The 26,637-nt window shown below is 40.0% G+C and overlaps 4 protein-coding genes and 1 long non-coding RNA gene across 5 annotated transcripts; 4 read left to right on the forward strand and 1 right to left on the reverse strand.

Moving 5' to 3' along the window:
- Nucleotides 1–1,729: 1,729 nt before the first annotated feature.
- LOC116222731 (lysozyme C II-like) lies at nt 1,730–21,494 on the forward strand. The gene is given in 5 exon segments (XM_031577162.2): nt 1,730–2,192; nt 2,194–2,245; nt 2,495–2,653; nt 20,231–20,309; nt 20,575–21,494. Coding segments are annotated over 5 exon segments (432 nt in total). The 5' UTR covers nt 1,730–2,117; the 3' UTR covers nt 20,642–21,494.
- On the forward strand, nt 2,974–3,428 carry LOC122133353. Its single transcript, XR_006152707.1, has 2 exons — nt 2,974–3,032; nt 3,289–3,428. It is a non-coding gene; the product is annotated as an uncharacterized LOC122133353 (long non-coding RNA).
- LOC116222730 (lysozyme C II-like) lies at nt 4,039–6,125 on the forward strand. Its single transcript, XM_031577161.2, has 4 exons — nt 4,039–4,210; nt 4,608–4,769; nt 5,673–5,751; nt 5,985–6,125. Exons 1-4 carry the CDS (start codon nt 4,084–4,086, stop codon nt 6,049–6,051), a joined length of 435 nt encoding a protein of 144 aa, XP_031433021.1. The 5' UTR covers nt 4,039–4,083; the 3' UTR covers nt 6,052–6,125.
- LOC105894636 (lysozyme C II-like) lies at nt 15,765–18,077 on the reverse strand. Its single transcript, XM_031577160.2, has 4 exons — nt 17,916–18,077; nt 17,460–17,621; nt 16,514–16,592; nt 15,765–16,280 (listed from the first exon to the last, which is right to left on the reverse strand). The coding sequence occupies exons 1-4, from the start codon at nt 18,040–18,042 to the stop codon at nt 16,214–16,216; spliced, it is 435 nt and encodes a 144-aa protein (XP_031433020.1). The 5' UTR covers nt 18,043–18,077; the 3' UTR covers nt 15,765–16,213.
- A 203-nt stretch (nt 21,495–21,697) lies between the features above and the next one.
- Nucleotides 21,698–23,456, forward strand: LOC105894616 (lysozyme C II-like). Its single transcript, XM_031577159.2, has 4 exons — nt 21,698–21,872; nt 22,182–22,343; nt 22,807–22,885; nt 23,119–23,456. Exons 1-4 carry the CDS (start codon nt 21,746–21,748, stop codon nt 23,183–23,185), a joined length of 435 nt encoding a protein of 144 aa, XP_031433019.1. The 5' UTR covers nt 21,698–21,745; the 3' UTR covers nt 23,186–23,456.
- Nucleotides 23,457–26,637: the final 3,181 nt, after the last annotated feature.

The raw sequence follows: 26,637 nt of genomic DNA on the forward strand, positions 1-26,637 counted from the left end.
AATGTATCTCATATACAACAGAGTCCTGTCCTAACCTGCCACAGCATTAAAAAAAAAAAAATCATAAAATATGTCATTATGGTATCTGCTGTTAGTATATTCATGTGATACACTGTGCTATGCAGTTTATATTTTCAAATTTACCAGACACTTTAATCCAAAGATATGTACTTGAATCAGCATATTGTCTAAACACATAATCTTCCATTTTAGAGATTTTTGAAAGAAAGTTTGATTAACTTTGCTGGAAGAGACTTGCTTGGAATCCCTGAATTTAAAAATTAATAATCTGTACTAATCAATCATTTTAGTAGCACTATCATGTCTGGCTAATACCACAGGAATTATTCATTGCAACATATTAGCTCTTACAAAGCAAACTATGACTACCGTAGCAAAATATTTGTTTAATGACACATCTAATCTCTGAACGTTTTTGTTTTGTTATTGGACCAGTTCTGCATGGTTTTGCCAAGAGTTTAGAAAGAGAGAGGTAGAAAAAAAAAAACGAAATGCTTTGAAAATGTACCTGGACTGATACACAGGCATAAGCAAGAATCTTTAATTTAATTATTGCATAAGATGCTGTTTTTAATAGAATATATATAGCATTGTATTTCAAAACCCAGTTTCCTCGCAGGACCAGCGTGGCTACCTTATTTGAACTTTAGGTTCCTGGTCAGACTTTCCCTAATTTCACCAACATGTACTCACACCAATTGTGAAACAGTACCAGTGCTGTTCTGCTATGACCAGTGCAGGTTTCATTTTGACTGTGTCTACATTTCCTTTGTGGTTGGCTTTCATACTGTTGCATTTAGCCAACGTTTGTTTATGTGGGGATAGGTTTGTGTTCGAACATTTGAAGTCATTTATTTATCATTCACACAAGCATTCATCACAGTGAGCAGTATCACTTTCTTCTGATCTGTCAGTTGTGTTTCAGCAGTCCAATCTAGGATAATCTACCACCAAAAAGATGTTTTGCACGTTGGACTCGGAATGGCCTCACCTCACATGCCCTCATTTCACATCAAGGACACAGGCCCGGAAACTCAAACCTCCTTGCAGTTCCCCGGACAAAATTGACTAAAATGGGAGATCGTGCCTTCTCCTCACTGGGGTCACGACTCTGGAACAAGCTCCCGGAGAACATTAGGGCCTTAGATTCCCTCACTGCTTTTAAATCTCACCTCAAAACCCATTTATTTTTCTCTGCCTTCACCTAAAGTCCTGGTTTTAGTTTCTTTTCTGTGTTGTTTTTAGAATGCATTGTTTTAATTGCTCTGTCCAAAATGACTATTCAATCTCATTATAATCTTATTAATTATTTTAAATTCATTTATTATCTTTTTTTGTATATTATATTGTCCTATTTTCTGCACTTCATTAGCACTTCTATTACTTTGTAGTATTGCTGTTGTGACTGTGTTAAGCAACTTGAGATTTCTTTGTATTTTAAAGTGTGCTATACAAATAAAATCTATTATTATTATTATCATTATTACCTCTCCCATTCAAAAGCCATGGTAGCTCCTTGATTCAAGATTAACTAGGCTGTTGCAGAAACACTTGACCTTCAGTAGTAAACATGTCCCTCTCCAACCCCTAGTGTTGAAAGGTTGGGTAATACTTGGCAGCAAAGAATTGGTTGCATTGTTGAAGTCCACTTTTAAAACGTCTTTCATCTCTGTTCTCTACAATTAACAAATGTGCGTGTGGTCAGCTTTTTCCCTAGTTTGTTTTCTTAGCATGGTCACAGGAGATTACCAAATCTCATGGCCAAGCTTTTTCCTTCTCGCTTTTTTGGTACGCCAGCACTCTGCCCTTTCTGTTCCAGTAAATGGTCCCATATGAAAATATTCCATAACACTAGCATTGCTGTCTCGGAATATAAAGTTATCATGTTGACTCTCTGATTACATCCAACAGAAGTGTGTAAGCATGATAGGACTAAACTCTTATCTAAAGCTGCATAGAAGTACACACACACAGCCTTCACTCAGCAGTAGGCCTACTCCCACACATATAAAAAGGGTACCTCAGATGTTAAACTGTGGTGTAAATACTGTTTTATAAAGACAGCAGTGGAAACCAAAACTCCATCTTACAGAAACATGCGTGCCGTTGTGCTTCTCTTCCTGGTGGCGGCGGCCAGCGCTGAGGTGTATGACCGCTGTGAACTGGCCAGGAACTCTCCAGGCGGCAGGGATGGACGGCTACTGGGGAGTTGGCCTCGCCGACTGTTAGTAGTTGCTTTTAGACACTGTGGTGCTAGCGTTGTTGTGAAAACATGCTCATTTTCTCAAAGACCCGAGCTCTCAATTTGATGTGAATGTTTTACCCTTGCTATTCAGGTTTTAACCTCCCTGCTACAGATTACTCTGAAGTTTTAACGTGTTTATTTTACAGTAATATTCAACGTAATCAATTCAAATAAAGCTGTGTTTTGGTGTGAGATATGAGCAGTTTAAGTGTCAAAAGCTCTCCTCAGGGATCTGCCTGGCTAAATGGGAGTCCAGCTACAACACCGATGCCATCGACCACGACTCGGACGGGTCAACTGACTTCGGAATCTTCCAGATCAACAGCCGCTGGTGGTGTAACGACGGTCACTCAAGAACCGCTAATGCCTGTGGAATCAGCTGCTCAGGTCTGTGAGGACTCACACAAACAGGGACAGTCTGGTTTCAGCGCAGCACCGAGACAACACAGCTAATGCATGCACTGAACCTAAAGCATCTTTACTGTCTTTAATTTGGACTATTTCATACAGCATATCTACGCGTGAAGTCAAGGAGAAATGCAAAATAAGAAATCTCCAGGCGTAACTGAAACATTATGCATACCAGGTTGGAAAGATGGTTTGCAATTCTTTCTGCCCAACAGCACTAGTTCTCTGGGTCCACTCATTGGTCGATTCATTTCTATCGTCTCATTACGTTAGAGCTGCTTGAGATCCCAAACCTGCAGTTGTGGCCATTCAGTGTGCCAAAGCGTGTGGTCAGAGACCCCAATGGCATCAGCGCCTGGTGAGAGCCAAGCCAGTAGAACAGATCAGATTGTCCACACACATAACTGTCCAAATGTGTGCATACACTGACTGATTAATATTAAAATAATGTTGATATAATATATCTGTATATATATACAGTATATACAGATGTCTTCATTGATGTCTTGTTTTGGAAACATGGAACGCATACAAATATTTTGAAACCATTACAATTTCCTCATGGCTGTGCACTTTAATCAGTTTATTTTTATTTTGTTTTTTTTCTCTTGCAGGGTGGCCTGGCGTGTTCACTGCCAGGGCCAGGACCTGAGCTCCTATGTTGCTGGCTGTGGTGTTTGATCAGTGCCTTGTTGCTTTGATGATGTTCTCCAATTCATTAAACCCAACAAAGAATTCTTTGTGTTAATCACTACATTGTTGTACAGCATTGTTTTTTTTTTCATGTCTTCAAAAGATTTACTGTTATACTTCCCTTAACCACATGGTGAAAGAGGAACTGATGTTGAACCATCACCACCCAAGCTGTTACACCATAATTAAGTCGTATGATCATTATTGCCTTTGCCAGAATTTTCCAAGTTCACTTGGCATGCTAGGGGTATAATCTCTTCTCTAAATTTGACGATAGACATATTCCAAAAATAAACACATCCATGCACAAGACTATTTATGTCATGCAATGTTGGGCAAACTGCCAACCAGTTCCAGGACACTGTTCCATGCTTAAAAGTTGGGGAAAAAGGCTGATTGTAAGTGAAATGCAAATTAATAACGATTGTTTGTGAAACATGTGAAGTTTACAAGAGCGTTACATTTATTGTAACCGGTCATCTATTCTTTAATATTCACATACAAATCCTTTGGATATACAGTATGTGCATTTGCACGCCGTGACATTGTTGAACAGGAAAATCGCAACAAAAGAGGAAATGAAAGTTACACCCAGTTGTTTGGCCATAAACAGCGCACAACAAAAGTCCAATATCCTCTTTTTGCATTTACCAAGGATACAAATAGCAGCTTGTGCTTGCCGTCCCAGCACAGAGTGACCCTCGTCTCACTGCATCATGCGAGCTGTTGTGTTTCTCCTGCTGGTGGCTGCTGCCAGCGCTAAAGTATACGATCACTGTGAGCTGGCCAGGACTCTTAAGGATGCCGGAATGGATGGCTACCGTGGAGTTAGCTTAGCCGACTGTGAGTAGCTGTTGCTAAGTTATCCACAGGTATCTGTAGCTTATCCATGTGGTAACTAATATGAATGCATGGCTACCGTGGAGTTAGCTTAGCCGACTGTGAGTAGCTGTTGCTAAGTTATCCACAGGTATCTGTAGTTTATCCATAGATCCTAATTCCTCTTGTCAATATCTAATGGATCTGTTTCTTACTTTAAATATCTTAAATGTTGTCATAGAAAGTTTTTTCCGCATACTTTTATTTACCTCAACTGTCACTTTTCATCCAAACTGGTGCATTTTTTATTTAGAAGTTGTTATTATTATTATTATTATTATAATAATACATTATTATTTAGAAATTATAAATGCATCCCATTTAACTTCTGGAACATTCTACAATCTCCATGTGCATTCAGGGGTCTGTTTGTCCAAATGGGAGTCCAGCTACAACACCGAGGCAATCAATCACAACACAGACGGCTCCACTGACTATGGCATCTTCCAGATCAACAGCAAGTGGTGGTGCAACGACGGGGCGACGCCCGGGGCCAAGAATGCCTGCAACATCAACTGTTCAGGTCAGCTGCTGAATAATAATCATCACCTAACCTGTACCTCAGTGCGTAGATTGTAAATAATAAACATCACCTAAAACCTGTACCTCAGTGCGTTAATTGTGAATAATAAACATCGCCTAAAACCTGTACCTCAGTACATAGATTGTAAATAATAAACGTCACCTAAAACCTGTACTTCAGTACGTAGATTGTAAATAATAAACATCACCTAAAACCTGTACCTCAGTACGTAGATTGTAAATTATAAACATCACCTAAAACCTGTACCTCAGTGCGTATATTGTGAATAATAATCATCACCTAACCTGTAGCTCAGTACGTAGATTGCGTGATGTACAATAAGTCCACCACAGTACTGTGCATTGGGATGTGTATTGTCCACACGAAGAACTCTCTGCCTGTAAAAGCGTTTAAAGGGAGAACCCTTTGTTGTTCCACTGTGGGGTTCCACAGTGTCTGTGCAGAACACTGAAAGATTATTTTCAAGCCAAACGAGCCCTGCCCTGTTGAACCATGTACAGAGCTGAGCACTGGGATGTATGCAGTCCACTAGGATGTATGCAGTCCACTAGGATGTATGCAGTCCAGTTAGGGAACCCTTTGCCAGCAAAGATGTTCGGGACAGGAGCTGGTGGGCAAAGTTTCTGTGTAGAATATTTCAACATTCTTCTTAGACCTGAGAACCCTGTTTGTCTCAGATTCAGTATGTAGTCAAATGTAGCATGCATGTTTGTGGTCGAGAGCCTGGAGAATGAAAGACACAGCTTCCGTGTTGGAACAAACGCTGGAACAAGCGTCTGCTAAATGACTAAATGTAAATGTAAATGTAAATGTAAATGTAAATGTAGTGTTCTGTATCAGCCACTGATTCTAAATTTCCTCTTCTACTTTCTTCTTGTTCAGCGCTTCAGACTGACAACATCCAGACAGCCATCACCTGTGCCAAGCGTGTGGTCAGAGACCCCAATGGGATCCGTGCCTGGTAAGAATGAGAGCCCATGATCGGGAACACTGACTCAAATTCTGCACAGCTTTTTCCCAAAGCTGCTGTAAATGCATTACTATGCAAAGAGCCTTTTGACTTTAGTATCTTAAATCTTGATTTATTTAGATTTATTTATTATAGAAATATAGAATAAGACCAAGGGGATTTTGTCATGTTTAGGTTTTGGGGTACAATCACGACACATGATCCTTTTGTCTTTGTCATTCCAGGGTGGCCTGGCGCAAACACTGCCAGAACCAAGACCTCAGGCCCTACCTTGCAGGCTGTAGATTATAACAGTAGAAAGTACACCTTCACAAAACTCCAGTAGCCTACTGCTTCCCATTTGCTTTCTATACTCTGAAAATGATCTCAAAGTTGTTCTAGTTGTTATCATCATGTTTAAAAGGATCCCTCTCTGACTACCAGAGTGTGGTGTTGCCAAGAAGGACTTAGATTGCTGTCGTATGAAATATCTCTTCTGTGTTGACATTATGCATGCTAATACTAATGCTAATATGCCCCTTGATAATAAACTACTTAATCTACATTTCAATATTTGTTGTTTCTTGGGTATGTAATGCATTCTCAGCCGCAAACAGCAAATCGTGCTTAAGATGTATTTCTTGGCTAAACAATTTGTGAGTGCAGTTTATTAGCTTACACACCACACAAAATAAAAACGTCAAGTATTAAAAACGTCACATGTTAATTTGATTCCTTTGTAATGTTTGTTTTTGTGGGCTTGTTTGTAGCAAGGTTTTATAACATCCTCAAAATCATTTTGATATTACGCCTGTGAAGGAGCAATAAACAAATAAAAGCTGTGATTCCCGTGTGCTCATCAAGCTGAAGTTTTGGCTCTGGTTCCAGAAACAGCACAGTTTAACCAAATACTTCACTGAAATATGCCCGTTAGGAAGGTAGAAATACTTTAAGCAGTGTCAAATGTGCTGTGGTTGGAGTTTCCAAGGTAAGCCTGTTGGATGTTAGTGTTAGATTTAGGTGGATTTCACTTACCAGACTACCGGTATATCAATTGGCCAACACGTAGTCTCAGACGGTTTTGGAACCAGGGTCATTAGACTTGATTGTTGGCCTTTGTCTACAGCCATGACAAGATGGTTGGAGCCAAGCATATTAACATTTAGGTGGCTATGGTCAAGCTAAACCCCCTCTGCCTGGCATTCTCACCTTTATCTAGCTTACAAGATGGAAAGACTTGGAAAGACAAGATCACACACAGAACATCAGAGACCCCAAACAGTTAATTAAATCCCCCTCCTACCAAAGGGCCCAGGAACATTTCCTCCAGAGGGATACCTGTGGATAATGCCATTGTGTTGATAGGTTCCTTCTACCCTATATAACCTACGTATTTCTGTAAGATCACTAAAGAAGAAGAGTGTTCTCGTGACCAGTGACCGCGCGATCCGCGTTTACGCGTCAAAATAAACGGATTCTTTCGCCAAGCCGGCTTCCCGAGTTTCTCACTCTCTACAAAAATAACTTGGACAACTTTGGCGTTTTCATCAAAGTTCCCCCAAGAACAGCAACAGCTTTCATTAGCCTTTCAGTTGTAAAGGAAGACTTTGTAATGCCTCTTTGATACAGGCAACTCAGATTATGTACATTGTTGAAATATGACAAAAACATTAAATGCAAAATGGGTCATATAGTCATGTGATAGAACAAATAATAATAAACTTTAAAGTTAGAAGTTCGGTCAAACTACACTAGACAAGATTAATGAGGCTTAATGTGTACCATACAACCTATGTTCTAAATAAATAACAACCTGGTAACTAAACAAAACACAAACAAACAAACATTAACCTATCAAGAACAGGTCAAAGTTAGTTCCTCTTAGAAGGCACTGCAACCTGTGATACAAGTTTCTAATGCCTTTAAACTCATCATGCAGAAGTCAGTTTCACCCATGTCTGTTCAACTTAATGTTTGTTACAAGTAACAGAAAAGCTTAATATATTCATATACCTACTTTCCCTAATTCTGAATATTGTATACTTGTCTCTTATTGGCAACCTCATTGGTCAGGTGTGATGACGACTAACTAACATATGATGAAGGTCACTGATCAAATCACAAAGTGGTATAACTTACAGCAATTCAGACTTTGTCCTGAGTGGCGATATTCAAAATGATGCTATCACCATGGGCAACTGATGTAGAGTATCATATTGGCAAATTCACAGTAATTGTAATTTATTTTTCAAGACAGGGACAGTGCACAATAAAACATTAATCTTGTACAACAAGAGAATATGCATTGTGCCAGGTTCTAGCAGATTGCTATTTTCCACCTGTAGTCCCTGGGCAGGTTGATGGAATAGTACATATAAACATCATAATAACAGGTAAAATTACAGAACAAAGAACATGGAAGCAGATTCAACATGACATGGGATCTGTCAGATGTTGGCCCCTAAGATTTAAAGCTAGGCTGCTCCCCAACACACACACACACACCATTTTTTTTAAACAATAGCCTGCAAAAGTAAATTACTGCAAAACAATCTAATGACAACAGTCTTGTTTCCCCCCCCGAGAACATTTCCAGTTAAAGTACACGTAACTGTTACATTAAAGTCGACATTCAGCTGCACTACTGATACCAAATCAATCCCCCAAAAGGTGCCGGAGAGGCCTACCAAGATGCACATTAACAACCAACTGAAAGGGGCTAAGGTGCTTTCAGCGCCTAGTTCACACAACAGTGTCTTTCATTTCAATGGTTTGAAGCACTGTATAACCAGTTATGTTTATCACAGAGAGTTATTCTTAGCTTACCCAATTCTTATCAGAACCACAATAATAAAAAAAGAGGTAAAATAGGTAAAATTCTTGTTTCTTTCAAACCAAATACAATTACATGGCAGTTCGAACAAAGCATGAAAATGAAAAAGGCAGGTAAATGGAAGGATGGTTTTCAGGGAGAGTATTCTTTCAGTGGCTCAGTAAATTTGGATTATTACGTGACCTAAAGTCCACTTCCTCCCTCTCCACAGCCTCTTTACCGGTCAGGCCCCCAGAGGAGACCCCCCCAAGGACACCCGCATGTGACCCCCCGAGGACACCCGCATGTGAGCGCGCCCGGAGGCCATTTTGAAGAGCTTTAATGACATAATTTATGAATATTCCAGATACAGTGTCGCCGTTGCAGCTCATGATTTGGCGAAAGGTTATTGACATTTACAAGAAGTGTATGGGATTAGAATCACAGACTGCTCCTTTAAGAATTCAATTATTTATTATTCTAATTTCATGTATGTCCATTCTGATCGATTCAGAAGGATTTAATTAGTCTGTTGGAGCCAGACTTACTGTATTTTATATCTGTCTGGGGAGCACCATGTTGAAATATGGACTGAATGGGGGATGGGAATGATTATAGTTGTAGTGGCAAAATTTCAGGCTTATATTTTCGTTGTTAATTTTCACCACTTATTCATGTGTGCAGGATGAAAGGTTGTTCTTACTCATATCCGTAGCTAGCTTGCAATTTCTATCGTTCTTTATCCACAGTTTCTACTCACAAGACCCAGATGACTGACCGTTGATGTCTTTTATTTTCTTGCTCTTCACCAAAGAACAGAATCTCCACTTGCAGTAGTTGTAAATAAACACAATCTCACACTAAAATAATAATTGCAAAACTTCGTTGACGGATGATGGTAAAAAAGCTGTATGCTTCCCAGCTACACATATGTCTATCTGCTCTAGTCAAACATTCTCATATCACTTACGTCACATGTGCCGCACAGGATCTACATTATCCAATATCAATTCGCCATCCACATTTACCATTAATTACAAACTTTACATCATTAACTGTCAGATATTCAACTCAGAATAAATTCTTAATTCAATTAAATATTGTAAATTAAATATTCAAATGCAAAATATTAACAAAGCATTTTCCTATGATTTGGCTCCTACAATAGTATTAATTATAGTATTAAATACTGATCCAAATCCCTGAAAGTGGGACTCAAAGGAAGACTTTTTTGGATAAAACTACATGGACATGTGAAACTTATGGGAGGTGTTTGTTTGTCTTTTTGTATTTGTTTACTACAGAGGTCTCGTCCATGTTTTCAGTAGCCTCCAGACTGTGACATTAAATGAAGAATAACCTCTGGTCTGGCGAGACTAGTATTAAATCTTACCGAGCTCTAACTTAACCAGTGAACTCTTAGAGAAATACAGACACTGGGTACTGACTTTGTTTTCTGTTCTTTCCATTCAATTTCAAACTCTGTGTGGTGAGTCCCAAAGCTGCTAGTTCATTCCCTCAGTTGCACACCAATGTGTAAAGCTCTCTATACTATTGGTTTCTCTTGAAATGTTGGTATTGTAGATGCTAGTTAGTTGCTATCGCTCAAAATAATAAAACATTATTTGTGTTCTTTCACATTACTGTAATGATCCGTTTTGCATTTTGTAAAGTTTTGCAATGCTCTTTGTCATGTCATAACCAGTGGCGGCTGGTGATTTCTTTTTTTGGGGGGGGGGCGTAATCATAGACATATATAGACTATGGGCACAGTTGGGCAGTGCGGTTTAAATAGCACTCCACAATGAGAAAACAAAAACACGAGAGGTTTCTCAACAAACTGTAAAATTGGGCATGAGAGGTTTAGAGCAGAATGGTTTAAGAAACATTGGGTTGGGTTCCAGAGGTTTAAATATTGGGTAGTAGAGGTTTAGAGTAGACTAGATTCAGAAACATTGTGTACAAGAAGTTTAAAACAGAGTAGATAAAAAAAAAAAAAAACACAGGGTGTAGAGGTTTAGAGCAGAATAGAGTGAGAAAGACTGAATGATACCAGTAGTTTAGAGCAGAATAGATTCAGAAATACTGGATTATACTAGAGGTTTAGAGCAGAATAGATTCAGAAACACTGGATGATACTACATGTTTTCGAATGCCAATTCGGTACCCTTCGTCCAACTGCTCTGCAATACTCAGTCTTCCAAAGAGGCTTAGTGTAACAGGGTTTAATGTGCTTCCCTGTAACGGAGGTTATCTTCCCCTCGCTGTTTCACTGCGTTGTGTAGTTTAAAGGAAAACACAGCCACCGACCTGGTATTCGCACGTTTTATTGCTCTCTGATACATGCAAATAAAGAAAAGAAAATCAGTCAAACAGAAGCTAGCCAGTCGCTCAGCTCCTCTGTCTTATACATTCGAAGAAAAAAAAAAACTCTTAGGTCTACTGCCCACACACGTGCTTCACCTGGTCATCATGGGGGTGGGCTATGCACTAGGCGGGGTAGACTTGTGAGGCCTGTGAGGAGGCTAATACAGACTATGGCTCTACAGTGAGTGCGGAGTCTCCTAAGAGGAGCTCTGTAGGTAGGATGCACTAGTTTGTTTGTATATATGTGTGTGTTTTGATAAGTTTCTTTTGTGAATTTTTTAATTTTTTCTCTCTTTCTTGATCCTGTATATCTCCCCTTGTGGGGAGAGATCAGCGTATTCTGCCTATTACATTAGGCCAGTGGTTCCCAACCTTTTTTGGCTTGTGACCCCACTTTGACATCACAAAGCTGTAGTGACCCCAGATATTCAAAACACTGACAATTTTTTGAAAAAAAATATTTATTTTCAATCAAGTAGGCCTAATAGAATTACAAACTAGGTTGCAAGTAAACGTTCATTTTAGACCACATTAAGTGAGGATTTTATGGGCTACAAATTAATTAATTCTGAACAATGGCAAGGCTAAGTAGGCTACAAATATGAGCTAAATATGGGCTCACCATATTTAACACTTCCAACCCTAAGGCCTGTTTTTGACTTTGTTAGGTAGTCTGCCATGCCTGATATTTTTGTATATTTCACCTAACTAAAAACAATGAGGCAAAAGTGGCATTTATTATTATATTCTACAATACCTCAGCAATAATAAAATTAGAGTAAACTGAATGTAATCAAACATGTTTTTATTAAAATTAAATCTAAACATACTCTTACAAAAAACTAGTTTCAGAGGTGCTCAGACTTTGTACAAAGACACATTGTAAATATTTGGGAAGTTTTCTTTTGTACTCTGAACCTTGAAAACATATGTGTTATCTCCACATAGGTGAGTTTAGCATTCAGAAAGTGTTTCTGGTTTCTATACTAATTCTAAGTAATTTAGCAAGTGACACTTTCTTCACCTAAACCACAATGAATATTGATGAGTTAGGTCTGAATGTATTTGCGATTGCCACCCCCCATTATCACGTCTTATGGCCCGTCTGTCAGAACAATGGCTTGTGAACACGGATGACGTTCTTTACGGGAGCGTAATTACTTCACGGGAGCCTAATACTAAATTCTGTGCAGACAACAAACTCCAAACACCGACGTTTGTAGCCTAATAAAATTAAGTATGCGTATGATATGTTTTTTTTTTAACTGTAGAATAGTCTTAGCGACATGAAGTAATTTATATGATTCAAAATCGCCTTGCCGAGTTGACGGTATTCGCCTACACTCAGAACTCCATAATATGACATGCGTTTTACTCCCTATAAGTTAATCAACAGCATTCATTACAAGAGCTAGTCAAACGAAGACAACTTACTCATCACAAATATCTTCGGCTTGGTCAAGGCGAAGCTCAAAGTGGATACATTTTCCCTCATCGTGTTCAGCTATATATGAGGTAAACGTGGACTTGTTTACAGGCGAAACGGGGTGTTTTCAAAGTAGTTGTGGCCACGTCACAACCCAATAGCGATCGCCGATTTACCATGAATTTATCATATGAATAGCCGTAATTTGAGGTGTTGTTTTGAATTGTGTCTGGTGTTTTTATTTTTATAATAAAAAAAAATAATTATATGTTTTTGTATTGATCACTTACTATTTCAGGCGACCCCATTTCAATTCCATGCGACCCCACTAGGGGTCGCGACCCCAAGGTTGGGAACCACTGCATTAGGCTATGGTTGTAGGTAGGTGTACCCCTCATTAGCAAGGTGTATATGGCACCTTTTCCTAGGATGAGTTAGGGCCCGGTTAACCCCTCTAGCTGGCCCCCTTGCTCCTCTAGTCCGTCAACGGACAGCACTCTGATGCTGGTGGACCTTCGGTCCTTATTATGGGTTACACTTTCCCTGCATGTTTTCGATTGTTTTATTTTGTTTTTGTTTGCTTGGATGGATGTAAATTCAGTGAAGTCAGTGGGGGTGAGTGTAACAGGGTTTAATGTGCTTCCCTGAATTTCCCTCCCTTCATGGGTTAATTCTCTAGCACGGTCAAGGTGCAGATTATTGGTTCCCGAGTATTATTTGGATACAATGTTTTGAAGTGGGTTCTTCCTTTCCTCTGTCTCTTTCTTCGAATGTATAAGACAGAGGTAGGTACACGTCCTGCAGACAAGATTCGTGCTTCTTACATATATCGTTGAAGTGCTTTAGATCCCTCATCCCCGTTGCAGTCCAGATTGTTTCAGTCCCAGGACTTTGGAACAACAGGCAGGGGAAACAAAAAAACGCATCACTCACTGAACAACCAGCTAACCAGCTCCAGTTAGCATACAGGCTTGAGGAGAAGCTACGGGTGTACGTCCGCGGTCGATGCTCTGCTGCTGCATTTTTAATGTAACGTTTGGACGCTGCACGTCCCATGTCCATCAGTCTCTTCTTATCGACATCTGATCGTCGATTGAAAAGTTTTCAGTCGCCATACTCACAGAATCAAAGTCTCTGCTAGCTATGTTGCTCTCGTAGATACGTGAGATTTATATGGGATGTGAGGGAATGATAAAGGTCTCTGATTCGACGAATAGTCCAGTCGCGTTGAAATAAGAAACAATGTCATTGGTTAGGGCCCCAGGATCGAACTTTCATCCGCCAATGAGAAGCTGTCCTTGCTCAAATGTATGAGAAAAGTATGAGAGCTCCCATTGACTTCCATTTGGCCGGCGCCCCTCCAGGGAGGAGGGGCTTATCTCAGTGATAACGAATGGCAATATATTATATTTGGTCACATTTAAGTGGTTGTTGACAGGGGCTTACGGTCTCCCACACACATTCAACGCGTTAACACAGTACATTTCCTATTTTAATTGTTTGGTATATAATGTTTTTTTACTTCTTTTTTTTTTATCTCAAAATTTCAGGAGGGGCGGCGCCCTTGCACCCTGTATTGACGCACCGCCACTGGTCATAACAATACCTAGAGTACAACCTGTGTCGTTTGCATTAAGTGTTTTTTTTATTATTGTGCATGGCTTGAGACTGCTATGCAATAAAGACTGCTTTCAATTATCTGTGCATCCACAGGTTGTATATTGGCATCAGGGGGGGGGGGGGGGGGGGGGGGATCATGGATCCTGGGGGAAGTTCTCTCCTACTCCTCCTTACTCCTCCCTCCTCCTTACTCCTCCCTCATCCTTACTCCTCCCTACTGCTCATCATTTCAGTTTGCAGCATCTTTTACTGATGAACATGTGAACATGTGAGCAACACAGTACACAGTACACACCACAGTCAGCAACAAAGGAGCACAGGTCCTGATCCTTACAGTGTTGAAAGTTGAAAATCTTTGATAAAACAGCAAACTTGTTTTCTTGGTTCAAGTTAGCTGCTTGTAGATTGAGTGAGTAAAGGAACTCAGGAAGTAGGCTTAGTTTAGCGAAAGAATCCATTCATTCCAACAAAGTTTTGGCCTCAGTTTCTGACGCACAGCACAGTAATCTCAGATTGTACAGTTCCAATGCAGCTCTTATAGGCCTACAGAATGAACACACTCAGTCACTGAGTTTAATGGACATGAGATCATCTAAGTAACATGACACAGAACCCCACCGCCAACAACATGTGACCCCAGGTCCCGGCCATGCCAGGCCAGGCCATACGTTTTAATCAAGCTGAAAAATCGAATGATTACCTTCAGCCTTTTAAATGCAGCTTCTATTCTGCTTCTGTTCTTTTCTGTTTCCTTTCTCAAGCCTGCCTGCTATTGTGGGAAAGAACGAACTTCTAACTTTAAAGTTTATTATTATTTGTTCTATCACATGACTATATGACCCATTTTGCATTTAATGTTTTTGTCATATTTCAACAATGTACATAATCTGAGTTGCCTGTATCAAAGAGGCATTACAAAGTCTTCCTTTACAACTGAAAGGCTAATGAAAGATGTTGCTGTTCTTGGGGGAATCTTTGATGAAAACGCCAAAGTTGTCCAAGTTAGTTTTGTAGAGAGTGAGAAACTCGGGAAGGCGGCTTAGCGAAAGAATCCGTTTATTTTGACGCGTACACGCGGATCGCGCGGTCACTGCTCACGAGAACACTCTTCTTCTTTAGTGATCTTACAGAAATACGTAGGTTATATAGGGTAGAAGGAACCTATCAACACAATGGCATTATCCACAGGTATCCCTCGAGGAAATGTTTGGCCCTTTGGTAGGAGGGGGATTTAATGAACTGCTTGGGGTCTGTGATGTTTAGGTGAACTTGATGTCTTTCCAAGTCTTTCCATCTTGTATGCTAGATAAAGGTGAGAATGCCAGGCAGAGGGGGTTTAGCTTGACCATAGCCACCTAAATGTTAATATGCTTGGCTCCAACCATCTTGTCATGGCTGTAGACAAAGGCCAACAATCAAGTCTAATGACCCTGGTTCCAAAACCGTCTGAGACTACGTGTTGGCCAATTGATATACCGGTAGTCTGGTAAGTGAAATCCACCTAAATCTAACACTAACATCTAACAGGCTTACCTTGGAAACTCCAACCACAGCACATTTGACACGGCTTAAAGTATTTCTACCTTCCTAACGGGCATATTTCAGTGTAGTATTTGGTAAAACTGCGCTGTTGTCGGATGGTTTCTGCCAAAACTACAGCTTGATGAGCACACGGGAATCACAGCTTTTATTTGTTTATTGCTCCTTCACAGGCGTAATATCAAAATGAATTTGAGGATGTTATAAAAGCTTGCTACAAACAAGCCCACAAAAACAAACATTACAAACCGACATGTGACGTTTTTAATACTTGACGTTTTTATTTTGTGTGGTGTGTAAGCTAATAAACTGCACTCACAAATTGTTTAGGCTATTGGAAACAAGAAATACATCTTGAGCACGATTTGTTGTTTGCGGCTGAGTGCATTACATACCCAAGAAACAACAAATACTAAAATGTAGATTAAGTAGTTTATTATCAAGGGGCATATTACCATTAGTATTAGCATGCATAATGTCAACACAGAAGAGATATTTCATATGACAGCAATCTAAGTCCTTCTTGGCAACACCACACTCTGGTAGTCAGAGAGGGATCCTTTTAAACATGATGATAACTACTAGAAACTAGGAATACTAGATATAATAACTAGAAATCAACAGGCGTTTATTACTTTCAGATAATTTTCAGAGTATAGAAAGCAAATGGCAAGCAGTACTGGAGTTTTGTGAAGGTGTACTTTCTACTGTTATAATCCACAGCCTGCAAGGTAGGGGCTGAGGTCTCGGTTCTGGCAGTGATTGCGCCAGGCCACCCTGGAATGACAAAGACAAAAGGATCATGTGTCGTGATTGTACCCCAAAACCTAAACATGACAAAATCCCCTTGGTCTTATTCTATATTTCTATAATAAATAAATCTAAATAAATCAAGATTTAAGATACTAAAGTCAAAAGGCTCTTTGCATAGTAATGCATTTACAGCAGCTTCGGGAAAAAGCTGTGCAGAATTTGAGTCAGTGTTCCCGATCATGGGCTCTCATTCTTACCAGGCACTGATCCCATTGGGGTCTCTGACCACACGCTTGGCACAGGTGATGGCTGTCTGGATGTTGTCAGTCTGAAGTGCTGAACAAGAAGAAAGTAGAAGAGGACATTTAGAATCACTGGCTGATACAGAACACTACCAGCGTTTGTTCCAACACGGAAGCTGTGTCTTTCATTCTCCAGGCTCTCGACCACAAACATGCATGCTACATTTGACTACATACTGAATCTGAGACAAACAGGGTTCTCAGGTCTAAGAAGAATGTTAAAATATTCTACACAGAAACTTTGCCCACTTAGAATAACAGCTCGTCCCAAACATCTTTGCTGGCAAAGGGTTCCTTAACTGGACTGCATACATCCTAGTGGACTGCATACATCCTAGTGGACTGCATACATCCTAGTGGACTGCATACATCCTAGTGGACTGCATACATCCTAGTGGACTGCATACATCCTAGTGCTCAGCTCTGTACATGGTTCAACAGGGCAGGGCTTGTTTGGCTTGAAAATAATCTTTCAGTGTTCTGCACAGACACTGTGGAAACCCACATGGAACAACAAAGGGTTCTCCCTTTAAACGCTTTTACAGGCAGAGGGTTCTTTGTGTGGACAACGCACATCCCAATGCACAGTGGTGTGGGGGACTTATTATACATCACGCAATCTACGCACTTAGGTAAAGGTTTTAGGTGATGTTTATAACTTACAATCTACGTACTGAGGTACAGGTTTTAGATGACGTTTATTATTTACAATCTATGTACTGAGGTACAGGTTTTAGGCGATGTTTATTATTGACAATTAACACACTGAGGTACAGGTTTTAGGTGATGATTATTTTTCACAATCTACGCACTGAGGTACAGGTTTTAGGTGATGTTTATTATTTACAATCTACGCACTGAGCTACAGGTTTTAGGTGATGATTATTATTCAGCAGCTGACCTGAACAGTCGATGTTGCAGGCATTCTTGGCCCCGGGCGTCGCCCCGTCGTTGCACCACCACTTGCTGTTGATCTGGAAGATGCCATAGTCAGTGGAGCCGTCTGTGTTGTGATTGATTGCCCCGGTGTTGTAGCTGGACTCCCATTTGGACAAACAGACCCCTGAATGCACATGGAGATTGTAGAATGTTCCAGAAGTTAAATGGGATGCATTTATAATTTCTAAATAATAATGTATTAATAATAATAATAATAATAATAACTTCTAAATAAAAAATGCACCAGTTTGGATGAAAAGTGACAGTTGAGGTAAATAAAAGTATGTGGAAAAAACTTTCTATGACAACATTTAAGATATTTAAAGTAAGAAACAGATCCATTAGATATTGACAAGAGGAATTAGTATCTATGGATAAATTACAGATACCTGTGGATAACTTAGCAACAGCTACTCACAGTCGGCTAAGCTAACTCCACGGTAGCCATCCATTCCGGCATCCTTAAGAGTCCTGGCCAGCTCACAGTGATCGTATACTTTAGCGCTGGCAGCAGCCACCAGCAGGAGAAGCACAACAGCTCGCATGATGCAGTGAGACGAGGGTCACTCTGTGCTGGGACGGCAAGCACAAGCTGCTATTTGTATCCTTGGTAAATGCAAAAAGAGGATATTGGACTTTTTGTTGTGCGCTGTTTATGGCCAAACAACTGGGTGTAACTTTCATTTCCTCTTTTGTTGAGATTTTGTTCAACAATGTGACGGCGTGCAAATGCACATGGCATATATCCAAAAGATTTGTCTGTGAAAATTAAAGAATAGATCACCGGTTACAATAAATGTAACGCTCTTGTAAACTTCACATGTTTCACAAACAAACGTTATTAATTTGCATTTCACTTACAATCAGCCTTTTTCCCCAACTTTTAAGCATGGAACAGTGTCCTGGAACTGGTTGGCAGTTTGCCCAACATTGCATGACATAAATAGTCTTCATGTGCATGGATGTGTTTATTTTTGGAATATGTCTATCGTCAAATTTAGAGAAGAGATTATACCCCTAGCATGCCAAGTGAACTTGGGAAATTCTAGGCAAAGGCAATAATGATCATACGACTTAATTATGGTGTAACAGCGTGGGTGGTGATGGTTCAATATCAGTTCCTCTTTCACCATGTGGTTAAGGGAAGTATAACAGTAAATCTTTTGAAGACATGAAAAAAACCAATACTGTACAACAATGTAGTGATTGACATAAAGAATTCTTTGTTGGGTTTAATGAATTGGAGAACATCATTAAAGCAACACGGCACTGATCAAACATCACAGCCAGCAACATAGGAGCTCAGGTCCTGGACCTGGCAGTGAACACGCCAAGCCACCCTGCAAGAGAAAAAAATAAAATAAATAAATAAACTGATTAAAGTGCAGAGACATGAGGAGATGACAGGGAAATTGTAATGGTTTCAAAAGATTTGTATGCGTTCTATGTTTCCAAAACAAGACATCAATGGATTATATATATATACAGATATATATTATATCAATATTATTTTAATATCAATCAGTCAGTCAACCAGTGTATGCACACATTTGGACAGTTATGTGTGTGGACAATCCGATCTGTTCTACTGGCTTGGCTCTCACCAGGCGCTGATGCCATTGGGGTCTCTGACCACACGCTTGGCACACTGAATGGCCACGCTCAGGTTGGGACTCAGCAGCTCTACATAGAGACGAATGAATGAATGAATGAATGAATGAATGAATGACAATGAGTGGAACCCACAGAACTAGTCTGTGCAGAAAGAATACCAGACATCTGTTCCACCTGGTATCATAATGTTCAGTTACACAGGAATTTCTATTTGCATTTCTCCTGACTTCACGCGAGAATGCTGTAGAAATAGTCAACATTAAAGACGTAAAGATGTTTTAGGTTCAGTGGATGCATTAGCTGTGTTGTCTCGGTGCTGCGCTGAAACCAGACTGTTCCTGTTTGTGTGAGCCCTCACAGACCTGAGCAGCTGATTCCACAGGCATTAGCGGTTCTTGAGTGACCGTCGTTACACCACCAGCGGCTGTTGATCTGGAAGATTCCGAAGTCAGTTGACCCGTCCTCGTTGTGGTCGATGGCATCAGTGTTGTAGCTGGACTCCCATTTAGCCAGACAGATCCCCGAGGAGAGCTTTTGACACTTAAACTGCACATATCTCACACTAAAACACAGCTTTATTTGAATTGATTACGTTGAATAATACTGTAAAATAAACACGTTACAACTTCAGAGTAATCTGTAGCAGGAAGGTTAAAACCTGAATAGCAAGGGTGAAACATTCACATCAAATTGAGAGCTCGGGTCTTTGAGAAAAGAGCAACGCTAGCACCACAGTGTCTAAAAGCAACTACTGACAGTCAGCGAGGCAGACTCCCCAGTAGCCGCCTGGAGCGTCCTGGCCAGTTCACAGCAGTAACGTGTTTATTTTACAGTATTATTCAACGTAATCAATTCAAATAAAGCTGTGTTTTAGTGTGAGATATGTGCAGTTTAAGTGTAATGCTAATGCATCCACTGAACCTAAAACATCTTTACTGTCTTTAATTTGGACTATTTCTACAGCATTCTCGCGTGATTTCAGGAGAAATGCAAATAGAAATTCCTGTGTAACTGAACATTATGATACCAGGTGGAACAGATGTTTGTCATTCTTTCTGCACAGACTAGTTCTCTGGGTTCCACTCATTGTCATTCATTCATTCATTCGTCTCTATGTAGAGCTGCTGAGTCCCAACCTGAGCGTGGCCATTCAGTGTGCCAAGCGTGTGGTCAGAGACCCCAATGGCATCAGCGCCTGGTGAGAGCCAAGCCAGTAGAACAGATCGAATTGTCCACACACATAACTGTCCAAATGTGTGCATACACTGACTGATTGACTGATTGATATTAAAATAATATTGATATAATATATATCTGTATATATATATAATCCATTGATGTCTTGTTTTGGAAACATAGAACGCATACAAATCTTTTGAAACCATTACAATTTCCCTGTCATCTCCTCATGTTTCTGCACTTTAATCAGTTTATTTTTATTTCTTTTTTTTTTTCTCTTGCAGGGTGGCTTGGCGTGTTCACTGCCAGGTCCAGGACCTGAGCTCCTATGTTGCTGGCTGTGGTGTTTGATCAGTGCCTTGTTGCTTTGATGATGTTCTCAAATTCATTAAACCCAACAAAGAATGTTGTATGTTAATCATTGCATTGTTGTACAGCATTGTTTTTTTAATGTCTTCAAAAGATTTACAGTTATACTTCCCTCTTCCAGAAAGAGGAACTGATATTGAACCATCACCACCCAAGCTGTTACACCATAATTAAGTCGTATGATCATTATTGCCTTTGCTCAGAATTTTCCAAGTTCACTTAGCATGCTAGGGGTATAATCTCTTCTCTAAATTTGACGATAGACATATTCCAAAAATAAACACATCCATGCACATGAAGATTATTTATGAACACGTTAATTTCCATGAGAACGGTGAACTGAACACAACTTAATGACAAATAATGAAATTGAACGGTGAACACCTTCATATTATCTGAGGTCCGACGCCATTGATGTCGAGACGATGTTGAGACAAAATCGCACTTCATATTTATGAGCAAATTATGAATACATTAAATAAGTTATGGATATTATTGATTGATAATATTTCAGTATGCAATCAAAGGAAACGGCATATACAATATCACTTCTTTTCAGTGTCTAGTTTTTGTGCAGTAGTGAAAAAAGCAAAAAGTGTCTCAACTGTACTCAGTCTACCATCCGATGCACCTTATTATTATGTGCGGGATTTTTACACACTGTCTGATAAAGTTTCCGACAGGAAAAATCTCACTTCTCTGTGCAAATGATGTCCTCCTGAAAAACTAGCAATAATTAAAAAAACATATATATTTTAGGAATTGATACATACAGTACGAAGTGCAGTTTAGGGCAAGGGGAAGTGATGGATAAAGTTTTATTTAAAAAAACAAGTTAAGCCGTTCATTCTCACTTTCCACTTTAATGAACTGAACTATGAACTAGTAAAGAACTTAAATGGTTAACTATGAACGTGAACTATACATGTTTACTTGTATGAATTGAACTTTGAATGTGAACTTACACAACACTGACAGCTCACAACAAAAAGTCCAATATCCTCTTTTTGCTGAAGTTTACCAAGGGTACAAATAGCAGCTCCTGCTTGCCGTCCCAGCACAGAGTGACCCTCGTCTCACTGCATCATGCGAGCTGTCGTGCTTCTCCTGCTGGTGGCTGCTGCCAGCGCTAAAGTGTACGAGCGCTGTGAGCTGGCCAGGACTCTTAAGGCTGCCGGAATGGATGGCCACAAAGGAGTTAGCTTAGCCGACTGTGAGTAGCTGTTGCTAAGTTATCCACAGGTATCTGTAGTTTATCCATAGATACTAATTCCTCTTGTCAATATCTAATGGATCTGTTTCTTACTTTAAATATCTTAAATGTTGTCATGGAAAGATTTTTCCACATACTTTTATTTACCTCAACTGTCGTTTTTCATCCAAACTGGTGCATTTTTTATTTAGAAATTATTATTATTATTATTATTATTATTATTATTATTATTAATAAAGTATTATTTAGAAATTATAAATGCATCCCATTTAACTTCTGGAACATTCTACAATCTCCATGTGCATTCAGGGGTCTGTTTGTCCCAATGGGAGTCCAGCTACAACACTCGGGCAACCAATCGCAACACAGACGGCTCCACTGACTATGGCATCTTCCAGATCAACAGCAAGTGGTGGTGCATCGACGGGAAGACCAAGGAGGCCAAGAATGGCTGCAACATCAACTGTTCAGGTCAGCTGCTGAATAATAATCATCACCTAACCTGTACCTCAGTACGTAGATTGTAAATAATAATCATCACCTAAAACCTGTAGCTCAGTACGTAGATTGCGTGATGTACAATAAGTCCACCACAGTACTGTGCGCATTGGGATGTGTGTTGTCCACACGAAGAACTATGCAGTCCACTGGAATGTATGCAGTCCAGTTAAGGAACCCTTTGCCAGCAAAGATGTTCGGGACAGGAGCTGTTATTCTAAGTGGGCAAAGTTTCTGTGTAGAATATTTCAACATTCTTCTTAGACCTGAGAACCCTGTTTGTCTCAGATTCAGTATGTAGTTAAATGTAGCATGCATGTTTGTGGTCGAGAGCCTAGAGAATGAAAGACACAGCTTTCCTGTTGGAACAAATGCTGGTAGTGTTCTGTATCAGCCACTGATTCTAAATTTCCTCTTCTACTTTCTTCTTGTTCAGCGCTTCTGACTGACAACATCCAGACAGCCATCACCTGTGCCAAGCGTGTGGTCGAAGACCCCAAATGGATGACTGCCTGGTAAGAATGAGAGCCCATGATCGGGAACACTGACCCTCATTCTGCACAGCTTTTTCCCAAAGCTGCTGTAAATGCATTACTATGCATAGAGCCTTTTTGACTTTAGGATCTTCAATCTTGATTTATTTAGATTTATTTATTATAGAAATATAGAATAAGACCAAGGGGATTTCGTCATGTTTAGGTTTTGGGGTACAATCACGACACATGATCCTTTCTCTTTGTCATTCCAGGGTGGCCTGGAACAAACACTGCGCGGGCAAAGACCTCAGCCGCTACCTTGCAGGCTGTAGATTATAACAGTAGAAAGTACACCTTCACAAAACTCCAATACTGCTTGCCATTTGCTTTCTATACTCTGAAAATGATCTCAAAGTAATGGACGCCTTTTGATTTCTAGATGTTATCATCATGTTTGAAAGGATCCCTTTCTAACAACCAAAGAGTGTGATGTTGCCAAGAAGGACTTAAATTGCTGTCATATGAAAGATCTCTTTTGTGTTGACATTATGCATGCTAATACTAATGCTAATATGCCCCTTGATAATAAACTACTTAATCTACATTTCAATATTTGTTGTTTCTTGGGTATGTAATGCATTCTCAGCCGCAAACAGCAAATCGTGCTTAAGTATTTCTTGGCTAAACAATTTGTGCTTAAGTATTTCTTGGCTAAACAATTTGTGAGTGCAGTTTATTAGCTTACACACCACACAAAATAAAAACGTCAAGTATTAAAAACGTCACATGTTAATTTGATTCCTTTGTAATGTTTGTTTTTGTGGGCTTGTTTGTAGCAAGCTTTTATAACATCCTCAAAATAATTTTTATATTACGCCTGTGAAGGAGCAATAAACAAATAAAAGCTGTGATTCCCGTGTGCTCATCAAGCTGTAGTTTTGGCTCTGGTTCCAGAAACCATGCGACAACAGCACAGTTTAACCAAATACTTCACTGAAATATGCCCGTTAGGAAGGTAGAAATACTTTAAGCAGTGTCAAATGTGCCGTGGTTGGAGTTTCCAAGGTAAGCCTGTTGGATGTTAGTGTTAGATTCAGGTGGATTTCACTTACCAGACTACCGGTTTTGGAACCAGGGTCATTAGACTTGATTGTTGGCCTTTGTCTACAGCCATGACAAGATGGTTGGAGCCAAGCATATTAACATTAAGATGGCCATGGTCAAGCTAAACCCCCTCTGCCTGGCATTCTCACCTTTATCTAGCTTACAAGATGGAAAGACTTGGAAAGACAAGATCACACACAGAACATCAGAGACCCCAAACAGTTAATTAAATCCCCCTCCTACCAAAGGGCCCAGGAACATTTCCTCCAGAGGGATACCTGTGGATAATGCCATTGTGTTGATAGGTTCCTTCTACCCTATATAACCTACGTATTTCTGTAAGATCACTAAAGAAGAAGAGTGTTCTCGTGAGCAGTGACCGTGCGATCCGCGTTTACGCGTCAAAATAAACGGATTCTTTCGCTAAGCCGTCTTCCCGAGTTTCTCACTCTCTACAAAACTAACTTGGACAACTTTGGCGTTTTCATCAAAGATTCCCCCAAGAACAGCAACAGCTTTCATTAGCCTTTCAGTTGTAAAGGAAGACTTTGTATTAATGCCTCTTTGATACAGGCAACTCAGATTATGTACATTGTTGAAATATGACAAAAACATGAAATGCAAAATGGGTCATATAGTCATGTGATAGAACAAATAATAATAAACTTTAAACTAAGTTAGAAGTTCGTTCTTTCCCACAATAGCAGGCAGGCTTGAGAAAGGAAACAGAAAAGAACAAAAGCAGAATAGGAGCTGCATTTAAAAGGCTGAAGGTAATCATTCGATTTTTCAGCTTGATTGAAACGTATGGCCTGGCCTGGCATGGCCGGGACCTGGGGTCACATGTTGTTGGCGGTGGGGTTCTGTGTCATGTTACTTAGATGATCTCATGTCCATTAAACTCAGTGACTGAGTGTGTTCATTCTGTAGGCCTATAAGAGCTGCATTGGAACTGTACAATCTGAGATTACTGTGCTGTGCGTCAGAAACTCTGAGGCCAAAACTTTGTTGGAATGAATGGATTATTTAGCTAAGCTAAGCCTACTTCCTGAGTTCCTTTACTCACTCAATCTACGAGCAGCTAACTTAAACCAAGAAAACAATATATGCTGCAAGTTAATCATCACACAGCTGTATAGTCTGCTTGTTTGTTATCTTTAAATAAATAGAATTCAGCCTCTACACATCTTCATCTCAATTTCCAATTTCCATCCCATAATTAACATGGTCAATAATTTATCCTCATTACTGCTTTAGACTACAAGACTTTAGATTTGTGGAGGTTACAAGACCTGGGTTGTCCATCTCATCTGTATGTTTGATGTTGCACATGTTCCAACATAAACGCTTTAATGTTAATAACAAATTACTCATAACATTGTGCATCTAGGTCTTGTACATCGTAAGTCTAGTTTACTTTTAGCACTCGGCCCCTTATCAAAGCACAGGCACTGAAAGATAACTTGAGTGCTGGTGTAATACTAACAGCTAGTTATAGCTCTTAGTTTTTAAATGTATTGTAATCAGTCATCCTGTCTGTTGGTTTGAAAATATCTGTTGCCCTCTGGAACATTATAAACTAATCGAAACTGGTATCTATGCCCTTGGTAAACTTCATCAAAAGAGAATAGGTGACCTTTGAAATGATGTTGTCTGATATGTTGAACAGGATCCCTCGTCTGCAGTGGACATGTCAAGGCTGTTGTCGTGGAGACCCACATTTACATTGTGTTCAGAAATGATGAGCAGTAGGGAGGAGTAAGGATGAGGGAGGAGGAGGAGGGAGGAGTAAGGATGAGTGAGGAGGAGTAAGGAGGAGTCAGGATGAGTAAGGAGGAGGGAGGAGGAGGAAGGAGGAGTCAGGATGAGTAAGGAGGAGTCAGGATGGGTAAGGATGAGGGAGGAGTAAGGAGGAGGGAGGAGGAGTAAGGATGAGTGAGGAGGAGTAAGGATGAGGGAGGAGGAGTAAGGATGAGTGAGGAGGAGTAAGGATGAGGGAGGAGGAGTAAGGAGGAGTCAGGATGAGTAAGGAGGAGGGAGGAGGAGGAAGGAGGAGTCAGGATGAGTAAGGAGGAGTCAGGATGGGTAAGGATGAGGGAGGAGTAAGGAGGAGGGAGGAGGAGTAAGGATGAGTGAGGAGGAGTAAGGATGAGGGAGGAGGAGTAAGGAGGAGTCAGGATGGGTAAGGATGAGGGAGGAGTAAGGAGTAAGGATGAGGGAGGAGTAAGGATGAGGGAGGAGTAAGGAGAGAACTTCCCCCAGGATCCATGATCCCCCCCCCCCTCCAATATACAACTTGTGGATGCACAGATAATTGAAAGCAGTCTTTATTGCATAGCAGTCTCAAGCCATGCACAATAATAAAAAAAACACTTAATGCAAACGACACAGGTTGTACTCTAGGTATTGTTATGACGTGACAAAGAGCATTGCAAAACTTTAAAAAATGCAAAACGGATCATTACAGTAATGTGAAAGAACACTTTAAAAGAATACAAATAATGTTTTATTATTTTGAGCGATAGCAACTAACTAGCATCTACAATACCAACATTTCAAGAGAAACCAATAGTATAGAGAGCTTTACACATTGGTGTGCAACTGAGGGAATGAACTAGCAGCTTTGGGACTCACCACACAGAGTTTGAAATTGAATGGAAAGAACAGAAAACAGAACAGAAGTCAGT

This window comes from Clupea harengus, chromosome 12, assembly GCF_900700415.2.
Source record: "Clupea harengus chromosome 12, Ch_v2.0.2, whole genome shotgun sequence".
NCBI classification, from domain to species: domain Eukaryota; kingdom Metazoa; phylum Chordata; class Actinopteri; order Clupeiformes; family Clupeidae; genus Clupea; species Clupea harengus.